Here is a 19,229-nt window from a genome sequence, read left to right as displayed (position 1 = left end):
CTTTCAATCAACAGGCAATAATACTGCTTAATAAGCATATTGTTCACTTTCTAGCTACTGAATGAATTTCAACAGGCATACACATTTATCAGAATAATGGCAATTCATTATTAAATTACACCATAAAGGTAGAAATGCCTACTGTTGACAATACTTGCACCAGACGACATTTTCCAAACTAAATCATACCTTTAGTGGCAGCCTATAAGTTCAATAACAAATGAAACTGCAGAGCTGGAAGGGACCCTATGGATCATCGGGTCCAGCCCCTCTCAAGGAGGCACAAGAGGAGAATCGAACTCCCAACCTCTGGCTCCACAGCCAGAGACCTAAACCACAGACTCTTTAAAGTTGTGTCCTTACTCTAACCACACAGAAAGCTTCAAACACTCATTTAGGATGCAATTCCTAATCATGAAGGATTGGTACAATCACTTTATATCTGTTTCTAGAGCCTCAGGCTATTGTAACAACATAACACATTTAAATTCACTTCACAAGTTTTTCTGTCCAAACAGATCCTCCAACATTTCCAACTTGTTCACTGCAATGGATTGTTGTATTTCAAATTATTATAGCACCCAAAGTCCTATCAATGATAGCATTGATAGGACTTTAGCAGGCCCCAAAAACGACCAAACCAGCAATTGTTTGAAGAAGAAAAAAACAAGCGGGGGGGGGGCTGAACAGGGACCTTCAGAGGACGGTGGTTTGGTTTTAAGAGGGACGGGGAAGCATTCAGAATCTACCTCTCAAGAGGCAGGAGTCAAAAACTGCGACATCCAGGGCCTCCTTTTTACTAAAACAGGCCACATTTTGTTTTTTTGTTTTTAAAAGAGAGGCTGTGAGGGCCTGGGATGCCACAAAAACATTCCTGGGAGGCAGCATGCAGCCTATGGGAAACACGTCATTTGCTCCTGCCTTAAGGACTATTTCAGGCACATTTCCTCCAAAGAAACCACCACCACTACACAGAAAACCAAGTTTCCAGAGAGGCCTAGCACTAGGTAAGAGGGACTTGTGAAGCCCCTGACTGTTTCAACATTCATAATGGATCCAAAATTAAAAACAAAAAAACAAAACTCTGTGCAACAAAGAAGGTTCCCCCCCCCCAAGTAGCCAAAAGTCTACTCATTTGACTGAGAATAACAAAAACACATGTGGCCACCACCACATCCTTCTCTATTCTAAGGATAAAGATCAATTTCCTTCTGTCCAGCAAAGCATCAAAACCTGTTTTTTTGTTGTTGTTTTTTTGAAGACTAAGACCATATTTCTTTAGAAGTAGCTATTCTCTGCTTTGGACAAGTTTAACTGCTCTTCTCTCAATGCATCTTTCATTCTATAAAGCACATTTTCTATGCCTTAGTTATAAAGTTTCAGGAGAACACGACACTTTTTATATCCCAGGTCATTCCATTTTTGACTTCATAGTAATTCGAGCCTTGCAAACAAAATAAAAAGCAAAAGGGAAAAGGAAAAAGAATTAAGTGCTGCTGAACTGGAATTCACAACATACATGGCAAAATTTCTGTTCTGAATTGTGACCTACACGGGGCTAAGCTTCTACAGGCAATGGTTCCCCATTTGCCATGCTATGCAAAACTCAACCAGATTTGCCATAGTGAATTTCACACTGAATTGCACTAAATTCCCTACTTCAGGTGCCACTGGGACACATATGTTTGCAAAACGTGCTTGCCACATTCATACATTATAGCAATTTTTCAGGAGTTCAGTCAAAAAAAATAATAATAATGCGAAACTGAATAATGCCAACATGACAACAATTCCTGCCTTCACATAATGGCCAAAATCCTGTTCTGTAAGTTATGCCACATAAAGCTGATAATGTCATCAGCCACAGTGATTTTTTCAGAAATATAAAAAAATTCCTATTACCTCACCCTCAACTGAGGCTCCAATAGGATCCCCTTGGTGTATGCTTGTTCACATAATGTACACTTAGGCACTCTTCATTAGCCATTTCATGTATCTGATGGATACACACTTGTCCATAAAATCTCACAAACGTGGGTGACCAAATATTCTTTGTGGCTTTTTTCTTTAACCTATTGAAACAACATTACATCTAGATAGATTTTTACTTTTAGTTGCTGGCGTTTATGCAGGGTTTTTTCATACCCAGCACAAAGTTGTAGTAAAGTTTAGGGCTTATATGGTCATGACTGTTTTCATACCATGCTATATGATGATTTCAAAAGTCTGGACATAACAATACTTTATTATCCATTTGACACAGAATTTATTAGACATTATTATGGATGAAGCTACCAAAAATATATGATTACGTTTTCATACTAAAAGGGTAGGGAAATATCCATTTGCCCTTGCTAAGCTTCAATAACTATAACTGTTTCAGAGTGTCACTGCCACTGAGTCATGTAATACCTGGATATTCCCTTTCCTCCTCATCTCTCCTCTAGCACAACTGCAGACAGATGATCAGATGCTCCTCTGTTCCAGCAACTGCCATTTAGCCAAAAGTTCTTAACTGCAGCTAGCCTTAACTATGGTTAACTGGCACAAATGAAGTTCATGTCGTGACTTTTGAAGTTGGCTTATTTCAACAAACCAATTAATATGAAGCACAGTTAAGGAGTCAAATGTGAATCTGAACTGCAGTTAAAAAGTGGAAGCAAAAATCTCCACTTCATCCCTGTTGCCACAAGGATGGGAACAGGATGAGGAAGCACTGCATTACTGCAGCCCAACTTCGCCACTGTCTGCAGCCAATTCCTAGTAACTTTATGCTTCTCATTTCCCTGTCAAAGTCCTATTGCGTAAGTTACACCAATGGAAAGGTGATAAACAAAACATTTGCTCTAATTAAGGACTTCTTGCCCAACTTGCAAGGAGTCGATTCTGCTGTATGGAAGCTACGGGATGGAAGGAGGAAGTAACTAATTGCCAAAAATTTCTGCTATCACCAGGCAGGCAGAGACTGTGGCTAATTAAAGTCTTTCTCCTTCCATGCTACGGCTCCCAAGCCATCAAATGATTTACTCACAAGTCAGACACACAGTGAAACAGGAGGAGAAACTCTTTCACTATCTTAATATCTCCTCTTGCCAGTGACATCATCCTTCCACAAGTATAATCTACACAATAGGAGTCTGCCCTCTATTTTACATACATGTATATCCATGCCAATGACATACATACATACATGTGTGTGAATGTGTAAATAAATGATCTTTAGTTCCTTTCATTAAAAAAAAGTATATTGGAATATTTAATGTATTCCAGTCAAGAGTAAATACATTTTATCTCTCTTAAGAACTATAGTTTATCTTCATGATAACTGCTGCTTTACAAATGCTGACGTAGTGCCTGGGTAAATGGTGTAACTGTTTTTCTGTTACAAGACAATTAGCATTCTTACTTCCCTTCCTCTGCATTTCCAGTCCAGATTTTCTTCTCACTTCCCTCCCTTTGTCCTGACAAGCCTTGAGCGTGTTTGTGCCTTTCGTCCACAAAGGATGGAGTCCAGACAAAATCTTGCGTAACATGGCTCGTTTTTACCTCGCAGATTCCATTTTTCTGGCACACGCAGACCCCTTATGGGCCACATCCAAGGCATAATGTAGAACTGACTAGGTATATTAACACTGAGAAGACAAGGTTCTTACCATAGGCTTCTGTGACGACCCAGAAGACAAGGACAGACGGAATACACGTAACACGGCAAACAATTTGTCACAGATGCCAAATTGGAGTGAAAAGATAAAACACAGTTATTCCCACTCTACAGCTTTAGCCAACTAAGTTAGTGAGTACTTATCTACAGAAACTACAAAGCAGTCAGTACTAAAACTGTACTGTATTTTTCATATACTTTTGTTTAAGTTGAGTACATCAATAAAATTTACTGCCTTTAACCTGTACTAGAGATTTAGAGAAGAAGCAAGGCTCCATGGTGGAGCATGCAGCTGGCATCCAGGAAGTCCCCTGCTAAAATGGGACCAGGTAGCAGGTGATGTGAACATCTTTCTGCCTAAAACCTTGGAGAACCACTACCAGCAGAGCAGACAACAGGGAGCTAGACTGAAAAGTAACAATGTTTACTGTCAAGACCAGCTTTTATTCATAAAGCACATTCATAAAAGCTCAGTGAGTCAGATAATCTGGCTGCGGAGCTAGATGTGAGGAGTTCAATTCCCCACTCTGTCCCTGGGAGAAGCAGCAGCCTGCGCTGCCTTGGGGAAGATGCACACTCCCAGGAGACCCAGAGGAAGGGACTGGTAAAACCACTTCTGGGTACCCTCTGCCGACTAATTTCACGTTACATAATTGTTTGTATTTCATCATAAGAAAACCAATGCCTCATATGTGAAACTCCTACATTCATTAGGAATTGGCGTGCTAATTTCCCTTGCATTGGGTGTTTTCTGCTATACAAATCTGTTCAACTGCAAAAACAAAACAAAACAAAAAACACCAGTGGCTAATTGCATTTATTTACAGGGACACAAGGTGCACCACAAAGGCCCAGTCCTTTAAAATGTTGGTTTTCACACTAAATGGTGCACTGCTTGCCTGGCTAACCTCTCCATTCTCTACAAAATAATTCAGTGATGGAGGAGGAAACGGGTGAAGAGGCATCACATATAAGAGATAAAGCTGTGGCTATTCAGGAACATCGTTTAGAGATGTTGTATTGATTTCCTTTCAGGGAGAAAGAACAATGACCACATGAAAGCCTTGCCAGTTTGGAGAAAAACATCCACTGCCAGGTAACAAACACTTCACATCCAAAAATCAAACACTTCAGGGTACAAGATCCCTGAAAAGAAAACCCATCGTGGGACACACAACACAATGTACCATTTCCTTGACTCTCTCAGAAGTACAAATTAACCTTGAACAACTGTGCACTGAAAATTACTGTGGGCCAGGACAGCTTGTCACAAGTGAATAAACTGCTTGTTCATGATAACCATCTGAGCTTTGCTCTAAAAGGGAACATAGACTCACCTGCTGTTACTCATATCAAATTCCTCAAGCATTTGCATTTACAAGCGATACTGTTCTCCACACAGCTTCACACCAGCTACCTCTCCATTTTAGCAGATGAAAATGTTTACACAATATTTACAATGAAAGATGGACTAATTTACATTCTTTAGAAAACACTGTGTTGTACAAGATAGGAGGCCTGATACAGGGCTGTTATTTCCCTGATAATTGCAACCTCAGCCTTATGACATGTGACCAGGTCATCCAACACAAAGCACATAATGGTTCAAGGGGCCATACCACAAACACACAATCACAGCCTCTTTTGCCAGTAAGTTCCTTTTCAACCTCACCCAGTGATGTTGCTGATTCAGTTTGTCTTATAAGGTGGTCTCAAGGGGCCATCGAAGATTTATGAAGACTAAGAGTGCTTCCAGACAGAGACCTTTACACATGACAGAATCAATGTTTTCTACTTTCTGTCCCAGTAAGACCAAGTGGCAAACTAAAGATTCACATGAAAAGGTACACAAGGCCTAGTTCAAAATAAAACAGTGTGGTATCAAAGGGGAACCATAAAGCATAGCATCTATCCAAGATGCTGATTTTCCTGTGCACTCCAGTGCAAAACTATCTGCAGACAATCTGTTATATATACCTCTCCTAAAGAAAGTTTTCAATACTAGCAACTAGGGGGGAAAAGCAATACTGCTAGAATATCAAATGTAACATTTTGATTTAGCTATTTATTTTTGCTTTCAGAACTTCATTTAACTAGCAGAGCACTCTGAAAACCTTACAGAACGTAAGCGGATAATTCAAAACACGGGTCCTGTGTGCTAGGCAGGACCTGGCTGCTTCCATGTCCTTTTTTATATTGCCTTTTTTTTTGTTGCTAGCCCTTTCTTTGCCTTTTTCTGTGCTGCCCAAATCCAGAGTCTGGTGCAACGTTTGGCTATGATATCTCTTTCTCATGTACTGTTGCCTGCTTTCAAAAGCGTCATTCTCTTGTGACTTGCTTCAATTTTTTGTTGTTTGTTTTAGTATTTTTAAATAATTCTTTAGGGTTTCTCAAGTGCCAGAAAACACAAATAGGATATATGAATGGGAAGCCAAAAGAGGGTTTTTCTCTTTCATATAAAATGAAAGGGCTGATGCACTAGAAATAAGAAAATAAAAAAAGTCTCCCACCAAAAGAATTTGGAACAAAAAAAAATATGAACGATGTCGCCATTCATATCCCGGAAAAGTGTCATTTTATACAAAGAAAAATACGGTAGTTAATAAACCAGTTCTTTTGGTCCACTCCTCGTGTAGAAAGCAAGACTGAGGATACAAAGACAGCTACTGTCATCACCTTGGGAAAAGGAGCACTGGCTCAGAAACCCTGTTACTTCCCAGGACAAGTATTAAGGCTTCAGGGGAAATGAGTCTAAGAAGATTTTTCCCCCTGCAATCTAATGTAAAAAAAAACACTTTTGAAAACCGAACAGCAAATTTATTTTATTCTCAGTTAAGCAAAATGAAAGCATTCCAGTATCTTCCTGATATGTTGGCTATAGTTTCTTTTGCCATACAGCACCCTACCTCTGTTTGTATTGTAAGCACTGGCTCTGTTTTTACTCTGATATGAACAAAGTAAAACAATTCACCTACTAGTCTTACAGAACCTAGGCAGCAAAGTGCAAATCATTTTGACAGAATATAAACAACTAGGAAATGTACCATAAGCTTTAAACCAGCTGAATACTGACAGGCAATGTTTATTGTGGTCAGTCATATTATTTTCCAGAATCACAAACTGCTATTACAACCATGATCAGCTATCCTAGTAAGAGACAACAGGAAATGGACCTCAGTGTTGTACTGGGCTGAGGCAGATGCTGGCATGCAAGACACAGGAGATTCCATAAATAAATGTGGATTCTTTTCCATGGGAAGCTAAGAACCAAATCTACGCCTTTCACATGTCATTGCTGGAAGCAGAGACCTGGATGAACACCATAGAGATCCATACATCACAATGAGAAGGACATCTTAATATCTGTCTCTTGCCTCAACCACCTCCTGAGCAGAGTTCTCAGAGTGGTTCTCTGTTTTAAAATGTTACGAGTGATCATTTTAACCATATCCACATAACCAATTAATGTCTAATATAAAACAACATTATTAAGATATGTATTTTAAATCTAACATCTCAATACAAAGCACTTACAACAGTTTCAGTGTACAGTGGTGCCCCACATGACGACAATAATCCGTTCCAGGAAAATCGCTGTTAAGCAAAATTGTCGTCATGCGGGGGGAAAATCCCCATTGGAATGCTTTGAAAACCGGTTAATGCGTTCCAATGGAGAGATTACCTCATTGTCCAGCAAAGATCCTCCATAGGGCAGCTATTTTGTGAGCGCTGATCAGCTGTTTTTAATCGCTGTCTTCCAAAACAAGGGTCGGAAAACAGCAGGAAGCCATTTTGAAAACCCGAATCAGCTGTAAAGATCGTCATCCCTCTAAAAAAACGGTTCTCGAAGCAGGGAACTAATCATTGTAAAGCGGATTTTCCCCACTGGAACCATCGTTTTGCGATCGCTATAGCGATCGCAAAAAAGTCATCCTGCAGCGGGGTCGTCGTAATGCGGGGCACCACTGTACTATCTTTTACACCAGTGGTTCTCAACCTGGGGTATGCATACCCCCAGGGTATGAAGCAGGACATTTAGGGATAAATGAAAAAAAAAAAACCCGATCAATGGCATAAAAAGTAAAGCAAAGCAAAACAATGCATGCTGCTTATATACTGCTCCACAGTACTTAAAGCTCACTCTGGGTGGTTTACAATTTAATTCTGCAGGTTACACATCCCCACCCCACCCCCACCCCAGCAAGCTGGGTACTCAGTTTACCAATCTTGGAAGGATGGAAGGCTGAGTCAACGTCCAGCTATCTATCGGAGTCTGGGATTGCACTCAAGTCATTGAGCAGAGTCTTCATTTCATTATTGCAGTTTAACCACTTCACCACAAGGCTCATATGGCAACAGTGTAAGTTGCTTATTTATATCCTAAGTAGTGAGAAACCTCTTGGCTTTTTTCTTCTCTCCCTGCCCACTGCATGATGGCCCAGCTTTCACTCCAAGGCAGCGCCCGTTCTTGTTCTACCATGAACCCAGGGGCTTGTGCTGCTGCCTGCTGCTTTCTTATCAATGGCCGTTTGTATGGGACAAAATTCCTCACAGGTTTCAACCCCTTCACTGGCACTCTCCTACACACTACCAGAGGAGATGTGAAGGTGGCCTGAGGATGAGAGGGCAGAGAGTCCCCCAAGCTCCAACCCCCTCATATGAATTGCACATAACAAAAAGGTTGAGAACCACTGTTTTATACCAAACCCAGATGATGAAATTTTACATACACACATATATACTCATGCTTACATATTAGAGTCTAGTTTCAATTGTTTTCAAAAAGGAAAGAATCACCTAAAAAGGTTTGCTAATAACAGCAAAAAGGAGATGAAGCTGCTCACCTGGTCTTCTTCCTCATCTTCTTCATCTTCTGCCAAGCGCTGCCTGCCCACCTCATAAAGCCTGCAAACGGTGTCCATGTTTATGGAATCCATGCTTCCTTGGTTCTGAAAACAGGAGCCACACACCCAACAGATTAAGTTAAAGCAAGTTTTCCCGACTTACATGCCAGCAAAACCACGTCACCTCCATACCACCAGTTTGTAAGGGAACCCATGTTTCACAAATGTATTTGGCCAAAGAAAGAACTCAAAAATACTGATAACATTTCTTGTTACGCAAGAATCACGCTTACCTCAATAACTGCCAAGTAACAATCTTTTGTGTCTGTACATAGATCAAAGATGTTTCTTTTTACATCAATGGTAGCTGGAAAAGTAACAGAACAGAATCAACAGGTGCCTACATGCTTCATTCCAGGGGTGAGTAGACTCCATATTTGTTTCTTAAATAATAAGCAGAGCACGCTGCTTATATATTGCTGCACAGTGCTTTCTCTCTTGGCAGTTTACAATTTTAATGATGCAGGCTACACATTGTCCTCTACCCCACAAGCAAGCTGGGTACTCAATTTAACAGCCTCAGAAGGATGGAAGGCTGAGTGAATCTCAAGCTAGCTTCCCGAGTCCAGGAGCAAACTCGGGTCGTGAGCAGTTTTCCCTGCCGTATTGCAGCTTAACCACTGTGCCATGAGTGCCTCTATTCAATTCCTAGTTCCAACTACAGGAGACCCACTAAAGCACATGATAAGTCTGCAATTACATAAGCTTCAATGATTTAAAGGTTCTACTACAGCTGGGACTAACATTTTGAGCTCATCTGGTCTCTGCACTGTATTGTATCACCTTCTTTGAAGCAAAGAGATTCCTCTTCTTTCAAAGCATGTCTGCTCAGCATGCTTTCTCTACAAAACGTGCCGGGAATCACACCCATTTTTGAAAATTATTCTGAAGCGCCACCTTTTGGGGGGCTTTGACATTCAGTTCCCCTTAATTCAGAATTTTTCTTTTCCTGCTGTTCACAAGGAAACCCTTTCTACACTGCAGAACCAAAGCAGAATTCTGGAAACAAAGGGTAAGGAAATCTCTCCCAAGAGGTTGGTTACATTTTTTCAGCAGAGGGGAACATCAACATAATTTTTAAATGCAATTTCAAGAAAGTGCTGTCAGGATCTTTACCAATCGGTTTGTAGTCTGTTGCATTGAATGTCCTGAAAGATGACCCGAAAGGACTTCTCATGCTCTCTTCTAGCAGGTCACCTTCATCATCAGCCTGTAACATAGCTGATCAAGGAGAAAATATTAATTAAGTAAATAGTTGTTTGCGATTCAAAAGTTCTGTAGGAGGCTGCATGTGACACTGGTATGTCTTGACACTGAAATGAAGCTGGCATGGAATAGAAGTCTATAGTCAGAATATGAAAATGTTATAGATTTATGGCTTTAGTGTATGTGCTGTACCCATTACTTGCTGAATAATTATGGGTTGTTTTTGAGGTGGATTTGGAAAGAGGAGGTGTTGAGCACAAAGGAGACTGAGTAAAACAATAATGATGGAGTGGCAGGGGGAGGCACCAGACAAAAAAGGAAGAAACAGTGGAGGCAAGGATGAAGATATTTTGGAAGGAGAACTCAACTGCCATATACAACAAGGATATCTATCTGTCTCGCAAGAGCAAGCTGCTATTGTTTCCACATTTCTGCAAGATGGAAGAGAGTTATAAACCAGCTAATTCCCATCTCCCTCCTGGATTTAGCCCATCTTATTTATTTATTTATTTGTTTGTTTGTTTGTTTATTTAATACCCTGCCCATCTAGACCGAAGTCTACTCTGGGCAGCTAAAAATATAAAAATATAAAATAAAAACAATTAAATAAAAAAACAATAATAATACAGTGGTGCCCCGCATAACGAGCGATTCGTTTAACGACAAATCCACAGAGCGATGTGTTTTTTGCGATGTTTCTAATGGTAAAACATCGCTTTGTGATGATCGGTAAGCATTTCGCTTACCGATTTTCGCATAGCGATTTTTTTTAACAGCTGATCGGCGGTTCCAAAATGGCAACCGGGTAAAGAAAATAGCCACCCGCTGTGTTTTCGTGCCCTTTCCTCGCTTACCGGGCAGCAAAAATGGCGGCCGCATGGAGGATTTCCGCATAACGGTGAGTTTTTTTGCCCATAGGAACGCATTAAACGTGTTTTAATGCATTCCTATGGGCTTTTTTGCCCCTCATAGCGACGAATCCACATAGCGATGATTTTTTTGGAACGGATTATTGTCACTATGCGGGGCACCACTGTATAGTTCAAGATGGGGGCAATAACTTGAACTTTATGCTGATTTTGCATATCCTGACGGCACCTAACCTAGAACTTAGGGGACTTCTCTATTTAGTGCCAGTAATATGTAACTTTCTAATGTACATTTCTGTTAATTTGTTCTGAACTACAAGCACAGGGGAAAGAAAAGCTCTGACTCGGTTTCTATGGTCAGTTCAAGGAAATACCAGGAGGAGCATCTTACAAATGGGCATCTTACCTCCATACATAACTGTTCCAGTGTGGTTGAAGACTACACGGCACTGATCCAAGGCTGGAACGGTGTGTAACAAATGGAACGTTCGCAAATCCCACTAGAAGGTATGTTAAGGAAGATTATACACTACCATCTGTCACCATATTTATTGCCATGGTAGCCAGCAGAACCCCACACCATAGTAACCACCAGTAACCACAGCATTAGCTGTGCAGATTTCTGTTCTTTGATTACAATTTCCCAGGTTACAATTTCCCAGGTTCAGAAGCACAAATCTACAGAGCCTTATCATTACAGAGAATACCTAGAGCTAAGCTTCCAGCAATCATTCAGCAACTGCCACCAAGATCAAGAGAAGCTACCAGGTTACTCTAATTCCAGGCCCTGCTCTAGTTAACTGACCTTCCTCCTAGCCCCAAGGCAGCCCCACAACATGTCATTATTAATTCAGTCAAGCAAAAGAGTAATTTCATTTTAGTCTGTGAAGTACCATATGTAAACAGTTTAATGAATGTTTGCATGTTTCTCCAAAATTTGCATGAAATATTCCAATCACAGAAGAAATACTCCAGCATTTCCAAAAGTTGTGTTCCTTTAACACAGAATTCTGCAGTGAGAGTATTCAGAACCCTTAAATTGACAGTGCTATAGATTCTTCTCGGTACATTAGATATCTGAGATTCGGAACCAGTGTGATAGAGTGGTTGGACGCAGAAGATCTGAGTTCAAATCCCCACAGTCATGAAATTCATTAGGTAATCTTGAGCCAGTCAACAGTTTCTCAGACTGACTGACCTCACAGGCTATAGCAAGAATAAAGAAGGAGAACCATGTATGTTGCCTCAAGCTCACTGTAGGAATAAGCAGAATATAAATACAGGTAATAAATATATAAATATTTCTTTTGTGGGGAGGGGGAATCGTTTTTTCTGTGCTACATATTGTTGAGAGCTAGATACTGTTGGAGGTGGCAGAAATAAAAATGAGGAGGGCAACTCCTTTTCTCTCGTGTTTTAAAAGGGGAAATCTATGTTGGGATCACTAGAATTCAAACTTCAAATTGCCAGTAACTATTATATTTATATACAAATGTAGGGTGTGACCAGACTTATGGTAGAATTCATATCTCAATAGAAGCCTACTAGTATACCTGGAGTTTCTCTCTCCTGTCTCTCCTTGCAACCACCCCTCAAAAGTAGTCCCAGAAGAAAGTCCCAAGCCTTTGGAACAGGTTTTGATGACAAGTGGAGAAATTCCCACCCCAAGTTCCACCAACAGAGACTCTGTGAGCCAAAAGCTACACTGTCGAAAGACCGGGTAGGCTTTCTAGTTGTCGTATCTCAGAAAGAATACTGTAACTATCTTATGTTCCTGTCTCACCCTGTTATTTCCCCTCCCCAACTCAGCTTCTTCCTTCTTTTATGAGTAACAGTCTGCCAGAGATCCAAATGATTCCCCAGCTCACAGTTTCTCCATCATATCACAGCTTTTCTCACCCAGCCGCCTATGGATTTCACTCACTGCATGAAGTTAGGCTAAGAGCTGCAGATGGGTTTGAATGGCACCTTCTGCTAAAGTTCCCGATCCTAACCACCTCTGGCACAAAGAATGGCCTGAACTGGTTACTGCACCATGCTGATCCAAATTCTACCCCCCCATTTGCTTTGACCAAACAAAGATTTGTTACGGTGCAGCTGTGAGGTTGTCAAACCAAGTTCTTTAAAATTCTCATGTTAGCAACAGTTGAAAAGAAAACAGGATACAATTTCTGTGTTGACTATGACTTCCAGCCCATTTGGATGAAAAACACCACTAATGGTCATGTTAAATTTATCAAACTTATGTATAGCCTGCGCAGAACGAATATCCCAAAGAACGCCATCGTTTAAGACAAGATCATCCGTGGGATTAAAGGTGGCACAATTCTTCTTGTAGTTGTTTGCAAGATCTGGATTAAACAGAGTCAACAGCTTGTTGCCAGTCTGAATATCATAGATCTTTCAGATCCGGAGAAAGAGAGAGAGAGAGACAAAAGAAAACAGATCAGTCAAGAACACATAAACCCAAATTATGTGCAGTCATTTCCAAAAGAGATGTCAAGGGTGGCCATCTCTCCTTGCTCATTCACCTTCTCCAAGGGTTTAATAGTTCACACACAGCTTTCTTGGAGTCCTCTGCCCATTCATTTTATATTCTGATAGTGCCAGAAGTCATTACAGATATAAGTGTAATACAGGGAGAAAAAAACAAACAAACAAAAATGGCTTTTGAACTTTATTCTTAGTAACACAATCGCTTAGTAAGTTTATCATAAATGTACAAGTCTGCTAAAATTCCATTTGCTGCCTTAGGAAACTGGATAGTTCAGTGGTTTAGGCGTTTGACTGGGAAGCCAGACATTGGGTGTTTGATTCCCTGCTATGCCTCCCTTAATAAGGGCTGGACTTGATGAGCCAGAGGATCCCTTCCGGTTATGCAGTTCCAAGATTATTATAAGTCAACAGAATTATTCTCTTTTACTGCCTGCCTCCTTTTTTTCAAAGCGCTACGTTTTTCTTATTCTTATGTGCTTTATAAAACTTTTTAATTTCTTTGGCCCCCATGCTATCAAACAAGCAGCAGGAACCTTACAGGTTTAAGAGCTGAACTCTTCCCTTTGTAACTCTCAAATGGAACTGACTTTAACTAAGCCTTAACAAATCTCTGGGCTTCCTTTTCCCTGCAAACCTCTGCCATCTTCAAGAAGAACCATAGCATAGTGAGAGAACGCCGGGCAGAAATGGCAACAATCACCCACTGTTAAGTGGCAAGCCAAATTTAATTTTATCAAGATGCTGTGGTGGCTAGCTTTCTGAACAATGGCCATGATGCAGCCCTTTCAGAGCAGTAGCCACGTTCATTTGCTCCAAGAAAAGCAGCAAAGACTCTTACAGCATATCAAAACTAAAACAGTGATGAAGATACAAAGTATCACAAAATAGACTTTGTTTTAACTGATTGACTCTAGACTACAAAAATCTGTTCCACAATAAAGTTATTATTTTTAAGATAGCAAGAGAAGCTTTGTTGTGTTTTGCACATCACTTAAGATACATATATAAATAATAATACCTGCAATTGACATATTTTGTTTCTATGTAGGAATATATTTTTTATTTCTCCAAGTGAAGTCTGAGGAATCTCCCAGCCCAAATTAGGTGAGCAGTCTTCTAAAGCAGCGGTCCCCAACCTTTTTGGGATTGCAGACCGGCTGAGCCTCTGAGGAAGGCAGGGCACCCCCCTGCATGTGCGCTCTTGGGCGCTTGCGTGAAGGGGTGGGGTAGCGTTCACGCCGGCACTGGCACACACACGCATGCGCAAAGCAGCTGTGAGGAGGGGCGTGCATGGGGGGGTCTGTCTCCCTGGCCTGGTCCGGCTCAGCCTACGAACCAGCACTGGGCCGGGGTTTGGGGACCTCTGTTCTAAAGCACTACACCCTCAAGCAAAATAATCCCGTTCTAACAAAGCCACTCCTGTCACTGCTTGATAATAGTCCTTTATAGGCTGCCCAACTATATGAATTGCTACGGTGAAAATTTACTTTGAACTCTCTGTTTGTGGCCTTTTAAAGAAAAGGGTAATTACTAAGCACAGTTGCTTACATGATGAAGAGGTCATCATAAAATAATTTCATGACCCGTTGTGGAGAAAGCTTCACAATGCCAAAGTGAAGAAAGTTAGCATCCTGACATAAATGCCAGGAAGCATTTCACGGATTCATTTTCTCTGATATTGACACTTAAAGTGGGAAGCAGTCCCAACCTTCTTAATCTGAGTATTTGAATTTGTTTCCTTTACCCTTTTATCAGATACATTTCATTTGCTGGTTCCCTGTGATATTGATTTCCCTTTGCTAAAGCTAAGAATAAATGTTCTTAGCGTGCTGCCTCACAAATTACCAGAACACGAGGGAAGATCAAATTTCCCTCAGAGGCTGTCAGAAGCACCAGCAAGGCAGTAGAGGAAGATGCTTTGTGTAAATGCAAACATGTAGGAAAATCAACAAAAGGGCAAGGAAAATCAAGAATTTGAATAGTTCACTCCATTGTAAGAGTATTTCCTTTTTCCACGGCAGAAAACCACTGACACCAAATAGGCTTCCCTCTGCCACCTGCAGATTGTTCCCGACCCTTCAGAACAGAGATTTCACTGTTCTATACTGTTGAGATAGAAACGCTGTGTTAAAATTACAGGGTTGGATCCAAAGTATCACCTGAGAAAGTAGAAGGGCCTGAGAGTCACTGGAGGCTCCTGCTGGAGGAAAGGCGTAGTGATTTTTATCAACCTCCAACTCCGTTCCCTACACCAGCAGGCTCCAACCTTTTTGGGGCCGCGGACCAGTTGGGAGGGAGGGCTCCGTGTGCGATGGGGTGGGGGCAACCCGTGCTCATACAGGGGACGTGTCATGCTCACATGCAAGCGTGACATACCCCTGCGCAAGCGCGACACACCCCTGCACGAGTACAACATGCCCCCCAAGTGCGACACGCCCACCGGGCGGGTGGGCGGATATCTGTTTCTGTGGCCCAATTCCGAGAAGCCCACGGACTGACACCGGGCCGGCGACCAGGGGTTGGGGACCCCTGCCCTACACCACCCCCCACACTGTTTTGGAGGGTTCATCTTGTATGCCTGGGGTTCCAAACCCTCCCGGAGAGGCAGAACGAACTAGGGAAAATCATCTCCCTGTCCGCACCCTTCTCCCAACAAAGAGAATCCCATGACTGGAGGCCTTCTCACAGGCTCTCAAAATCCACACCAACATTCCTTGTTCATTCACCTGCTGCTTTAAGAAGACCACACAAGAAATGTTGCACTGATTTCAGATATGTGGTGCTGATACTTACATGGGCAATGTCCCCCTTTGTGCCAATAACCCTGTCCTGAGAGAGCTTGCTGAACTCCACATAGTGATCATCTGTGAAGGAATGCCTGCACAGGAGAACCAAATACGGGATGAGCAGCAGAACATTGAAGGAAAACCTTTTCAAGCATTATTCTCTGCACGTTTATATACCATCATCAAACGCATTAAACTCAATCGCACAGTACAGAATACTAGTTCCAGAACTAACAGCAATATCTAGCCAATTCCCTCCCTACTATGAATACAACCCAATCTCAACTTCTAAAGCAAGTATTACTTTTCCATCATTAACTCATTATGCACTTGAATAATTTCTACAGTATATAAAATACCTTGGAGATTCCTTGTAAAAAACATACATACTTGGTTTCAAAGACAGACTTCATTCCCCACAAGGCAGAAAGAGGCTGGCCCCATGAAGCAGATGTCAACAACAAAGAGCCATCCTGTGGTTTAGGGGAAACAACACAGAGAAACCAAAGTATATTCTTGTTATACACCTGTATGTACTGCTAATGTTATACACTGTTATACTGATGGATGCAGAGCGCGTTAGACGAACTCCTCAGAAACTAACAGCACAGCTTGTTATGCCATTAGTGCTATATTATTAATTAAAGAACCAATAGGACCATGTTGATCACACAGCCAGCTATCATGCCCTGTACCTAACAGTCAGTGTCAACTAGAGTTGACCCACTGAATGAAAGGGAATATAGTAAATCAGCAATTATGCAAATTTTATTGACTCAGTGGGTCCAATGTAACTAGAACAAAGAACAGGATTTAGGCCCATATGCTTGGCTCATTGGGTCAAGCAGCTATTTCAAAGAATTTAACATGATCCTTTGGTAATTATCAGAGAACAAAGACCTGAGAAAAATGGCCAGTGCCTTGCCAGCAGGGGCTGGTTTTCAGAAGCCATTATCTCAATATCTTAAAAATTGGCCCCCAAATCCATTTCCTCTATAAACCTACAATGCAGAAGATAATACACTGCTCTGTCTTAACTCTACCCATTCAGGAAGACTAGATTTCCACAATTAAGAACAGTTACCCACCATGCCCTATTAACATTAACCTCAGCTTGCTTGATGCTTTCCTTACCCTGGATGGCTCAAGGTGTGTGATCGCAGTGTTGTGGCACTTATAGCTGGCCTCCTCCTGCCCACTAAAGACATTGTAGAGTTTTAGGTGTCCCGTGCAAGTGCCCAACATAAGGAATCGCTCCCGCGCAGAGAATGCACAACATGTAAAACCACTTTCATCTTCATTTGCTTCTCGGAACACTGAAATTGGACGGAACCTGAGAGAGAGAGAAAGGGGAATGTTATGTGAGGGGAAAACAAGAACAAAGATATGCCTGAAGACAGCTGAGCTTGAAAATGCACTTGACAGCCTGCACTGTGGATGGAAGCCTCAGCTTCAGCATTATTCTTAAGACATGGTTTCATAAAAGTTCAACACAGAGAAAATAATGCAGGTAACTGTCAGTAAAGAAAGAAAAACAAGCAATGGACCTATGGAGATATTCTGAGTAGCCACTGAAGCACTGTAGCTTTTGTTCAAACTGCAGCCTGGTAACAGGATCCACTTTTATACTGCTTGGATGAAAATATCCTATAGGAATTCCAGAAATGAAATGATCTTTCTTACCTGCTGAAGATAAGGTGTCTATCAAAGCATCCACCATCCACCCCGCCATACTTTGGAAATGCTGCCCTGCGGGTAAGCCGCGAGGTAAAGTTAGTTGGCGCTTGGCGCCTCTGTTTTGGCTCAGGACACTGGTGGGGTGTAAAAAGAGAAAAGGGGGGACAAGTGGCCACAGGGTTCTTGCAGCGAGCATGCTGCTCCCTAAGGTACTCTGTGATTATACTGTCCAGCGTGGGTGGTGAAGGGAGATGCCGGTCTAGCTGTTTTTTGATGGCAGGGCTCTGACTGTAGGCACCATGGTCTGATTTTTGCCGAAGAACTCGGATTTTCCTGCCGTTGCAAGGAGACGGCCTCTCTCGGATGAAACTAATCCTGCCAATCACAGGGGAACTGGAGGCATGAGATGGGCCTGGGAGTGCAAGCGAGCCCTGGCAAGCAGTGGGCCTCTGCTGGGCATGGACAGAAGCAGCGCTGGAGCCCACAGCAGGGTGGCTAGTCAACCGGGCTGAAATGCCATTTGCTATACGAGGAGTACGAGGCAGAGTCACGGGGGAGGCAGCAGCTGGAACTGGCGTGAAGGCAGAGGAATGAGAAGCTGCCGTCATCGGTAAATCTGCCTCCTTCGTGAGGACAGTTGCCGTTTCCCCAAGCCCTTTAGAGATGAGGTGGTTCCTGATCAAAAGCAGCAGCTCCTTCTCGGGAAAGGAGATCCTCGACTGAGCCACCACGTCTGCCTTCTGGAGTCGAGCCAGGGAGACATCGGTCCCAATCAGCAAGGGTTTTCCTGAGACCCGCTCTATCAGCTCAGCCGCATACTTGCAGAACTTGACGTGTTCACTACGCTTGTCTTGAAGCACGGGCTCCTTCATCAACTGCTGGATCTGGCAACTGCTGAAGAGGGGCAACTTGCTGATGATCTGCCGGACCGTGCTGCTCCTGGACAACCCAACCAAAGCTTTGCAGGCCAGTGCTCGGATCTGGTCTGCATCCGTAATGGGCATCTTGACGGACAGCAAGGACAGCAGAACTTTGATGCCATTATTGGACTGGACCACATTCCACATCTTGGCCAAGGTGTGTTCACTGCTCCTAGGCACCTGTGGGAGGGCCCGTCGAGGAGTGCCGGAAATGAATTTGCCAATGCTGGAAATGCGGTTATCTGGCCCACACACACAGTTAATGATGATCTGAAGAGCTGATTTCTGGATCTCAGCATCATGAATAAAGAATTCACCTTCAGCAAGTCCTAGAATGATGCTGATTCCTAAAACAAAAAATAAAAATAAAAAAAAATAAAAGGAAGTGTTCTGTAAGGGACAAGTTGGGTCACAGATTTTACAAGCAAGAGTGTCACCATTGCTGCTCTGATTGATTGGGGGGGACTCTGCATGGTCTACTTTTATCCTGGGAGGAGCTGAGAGAGGTCCAAGGCAGTATAGACACTTTCTTTTGGGCCACATGTGGTTTGTGGGCCACCCTTCTCCCACCCATTCTGATCCATTACAGGACAATAAAGGACCCATAAGTAAAGGTAAAGGTTCCCCTTGACAATTTTTGTGCAGTCGTGTTCGACTCTAGGGGGCGGTGCTCATCCCCGTTTCCAAGCCATAGAGCCAGCATTTTTATC

The 19,229-nt window shown here is 42.3% G+C and overlaps 1 protein-coding gene across 1 annotated transcript in view; it reads right to left on the bottom strand.

The window, feature by feature from the left end:
- Window positions 1-19,229, bottom strand: part of DCAF1 (DDB1 and CUL4 associated factor 1) — a 57,769-nt gene that overhangs the window by 6,945 nt on the left and 31,595 nt on the right. The window contains exons 14-22 of the mRNA XM_072989796.2: window positions 17,606-18,866; window positions 17,057-17,255; window positions 16,313-16,395; window positions 15,930-16,014; window positions 12,807-13,040; window positions 11,047-11,140; window positions 9,682-9,786; window positions 8,799-8,872; window positions 8,506-8,610 (exon numbers count right to left, since the gene is read on the bottom strand). Of these exons, the coding sequence (XP_072845897.2) occupies window positions 8,506-8,610; window positions 8,799-8,872; window positions 9,682-9,786; window positions 11,047-11,140; window positions 12,807-13,040; window positions 15,930-16,014; window positions 16,313-16,395; window positions 17,057-17,255; window positions 17,606-18,866 (2,240 nt within the window). The remainder of the gene's footprint in view (window positions 1-8,505; window positions 8,611-8,798; window positions 8,873-9,681; window positions 9,787-11,046; window positions 11,141-12,806; window positions 13,041-15,929; window positions 16,015-16,312; window positions 16,396-17,056; window positions 17,256-17,605; window positions 18,867-19,229) is intronic.

This window comes from Pogona vitticeps, chromosome 2 (genome assembly GCF_051106095.1).
Source record: "Pogona vitticeps strain Pit_001003342236 chromosome 2, PviZW2.1, whole genome shotgun sequence".
Lineage (NCBI taxonomy): Eukaryota > Metazoa > Chordata > Lepidosauria > Squamata > Agamidae > Pogona > Pogona vitticeps.
The sequence above is the reverse complement of the archived record's forward strand: the minus strand, read 5'-3'. Positions and strand labels throughout refer to the sequence as shown.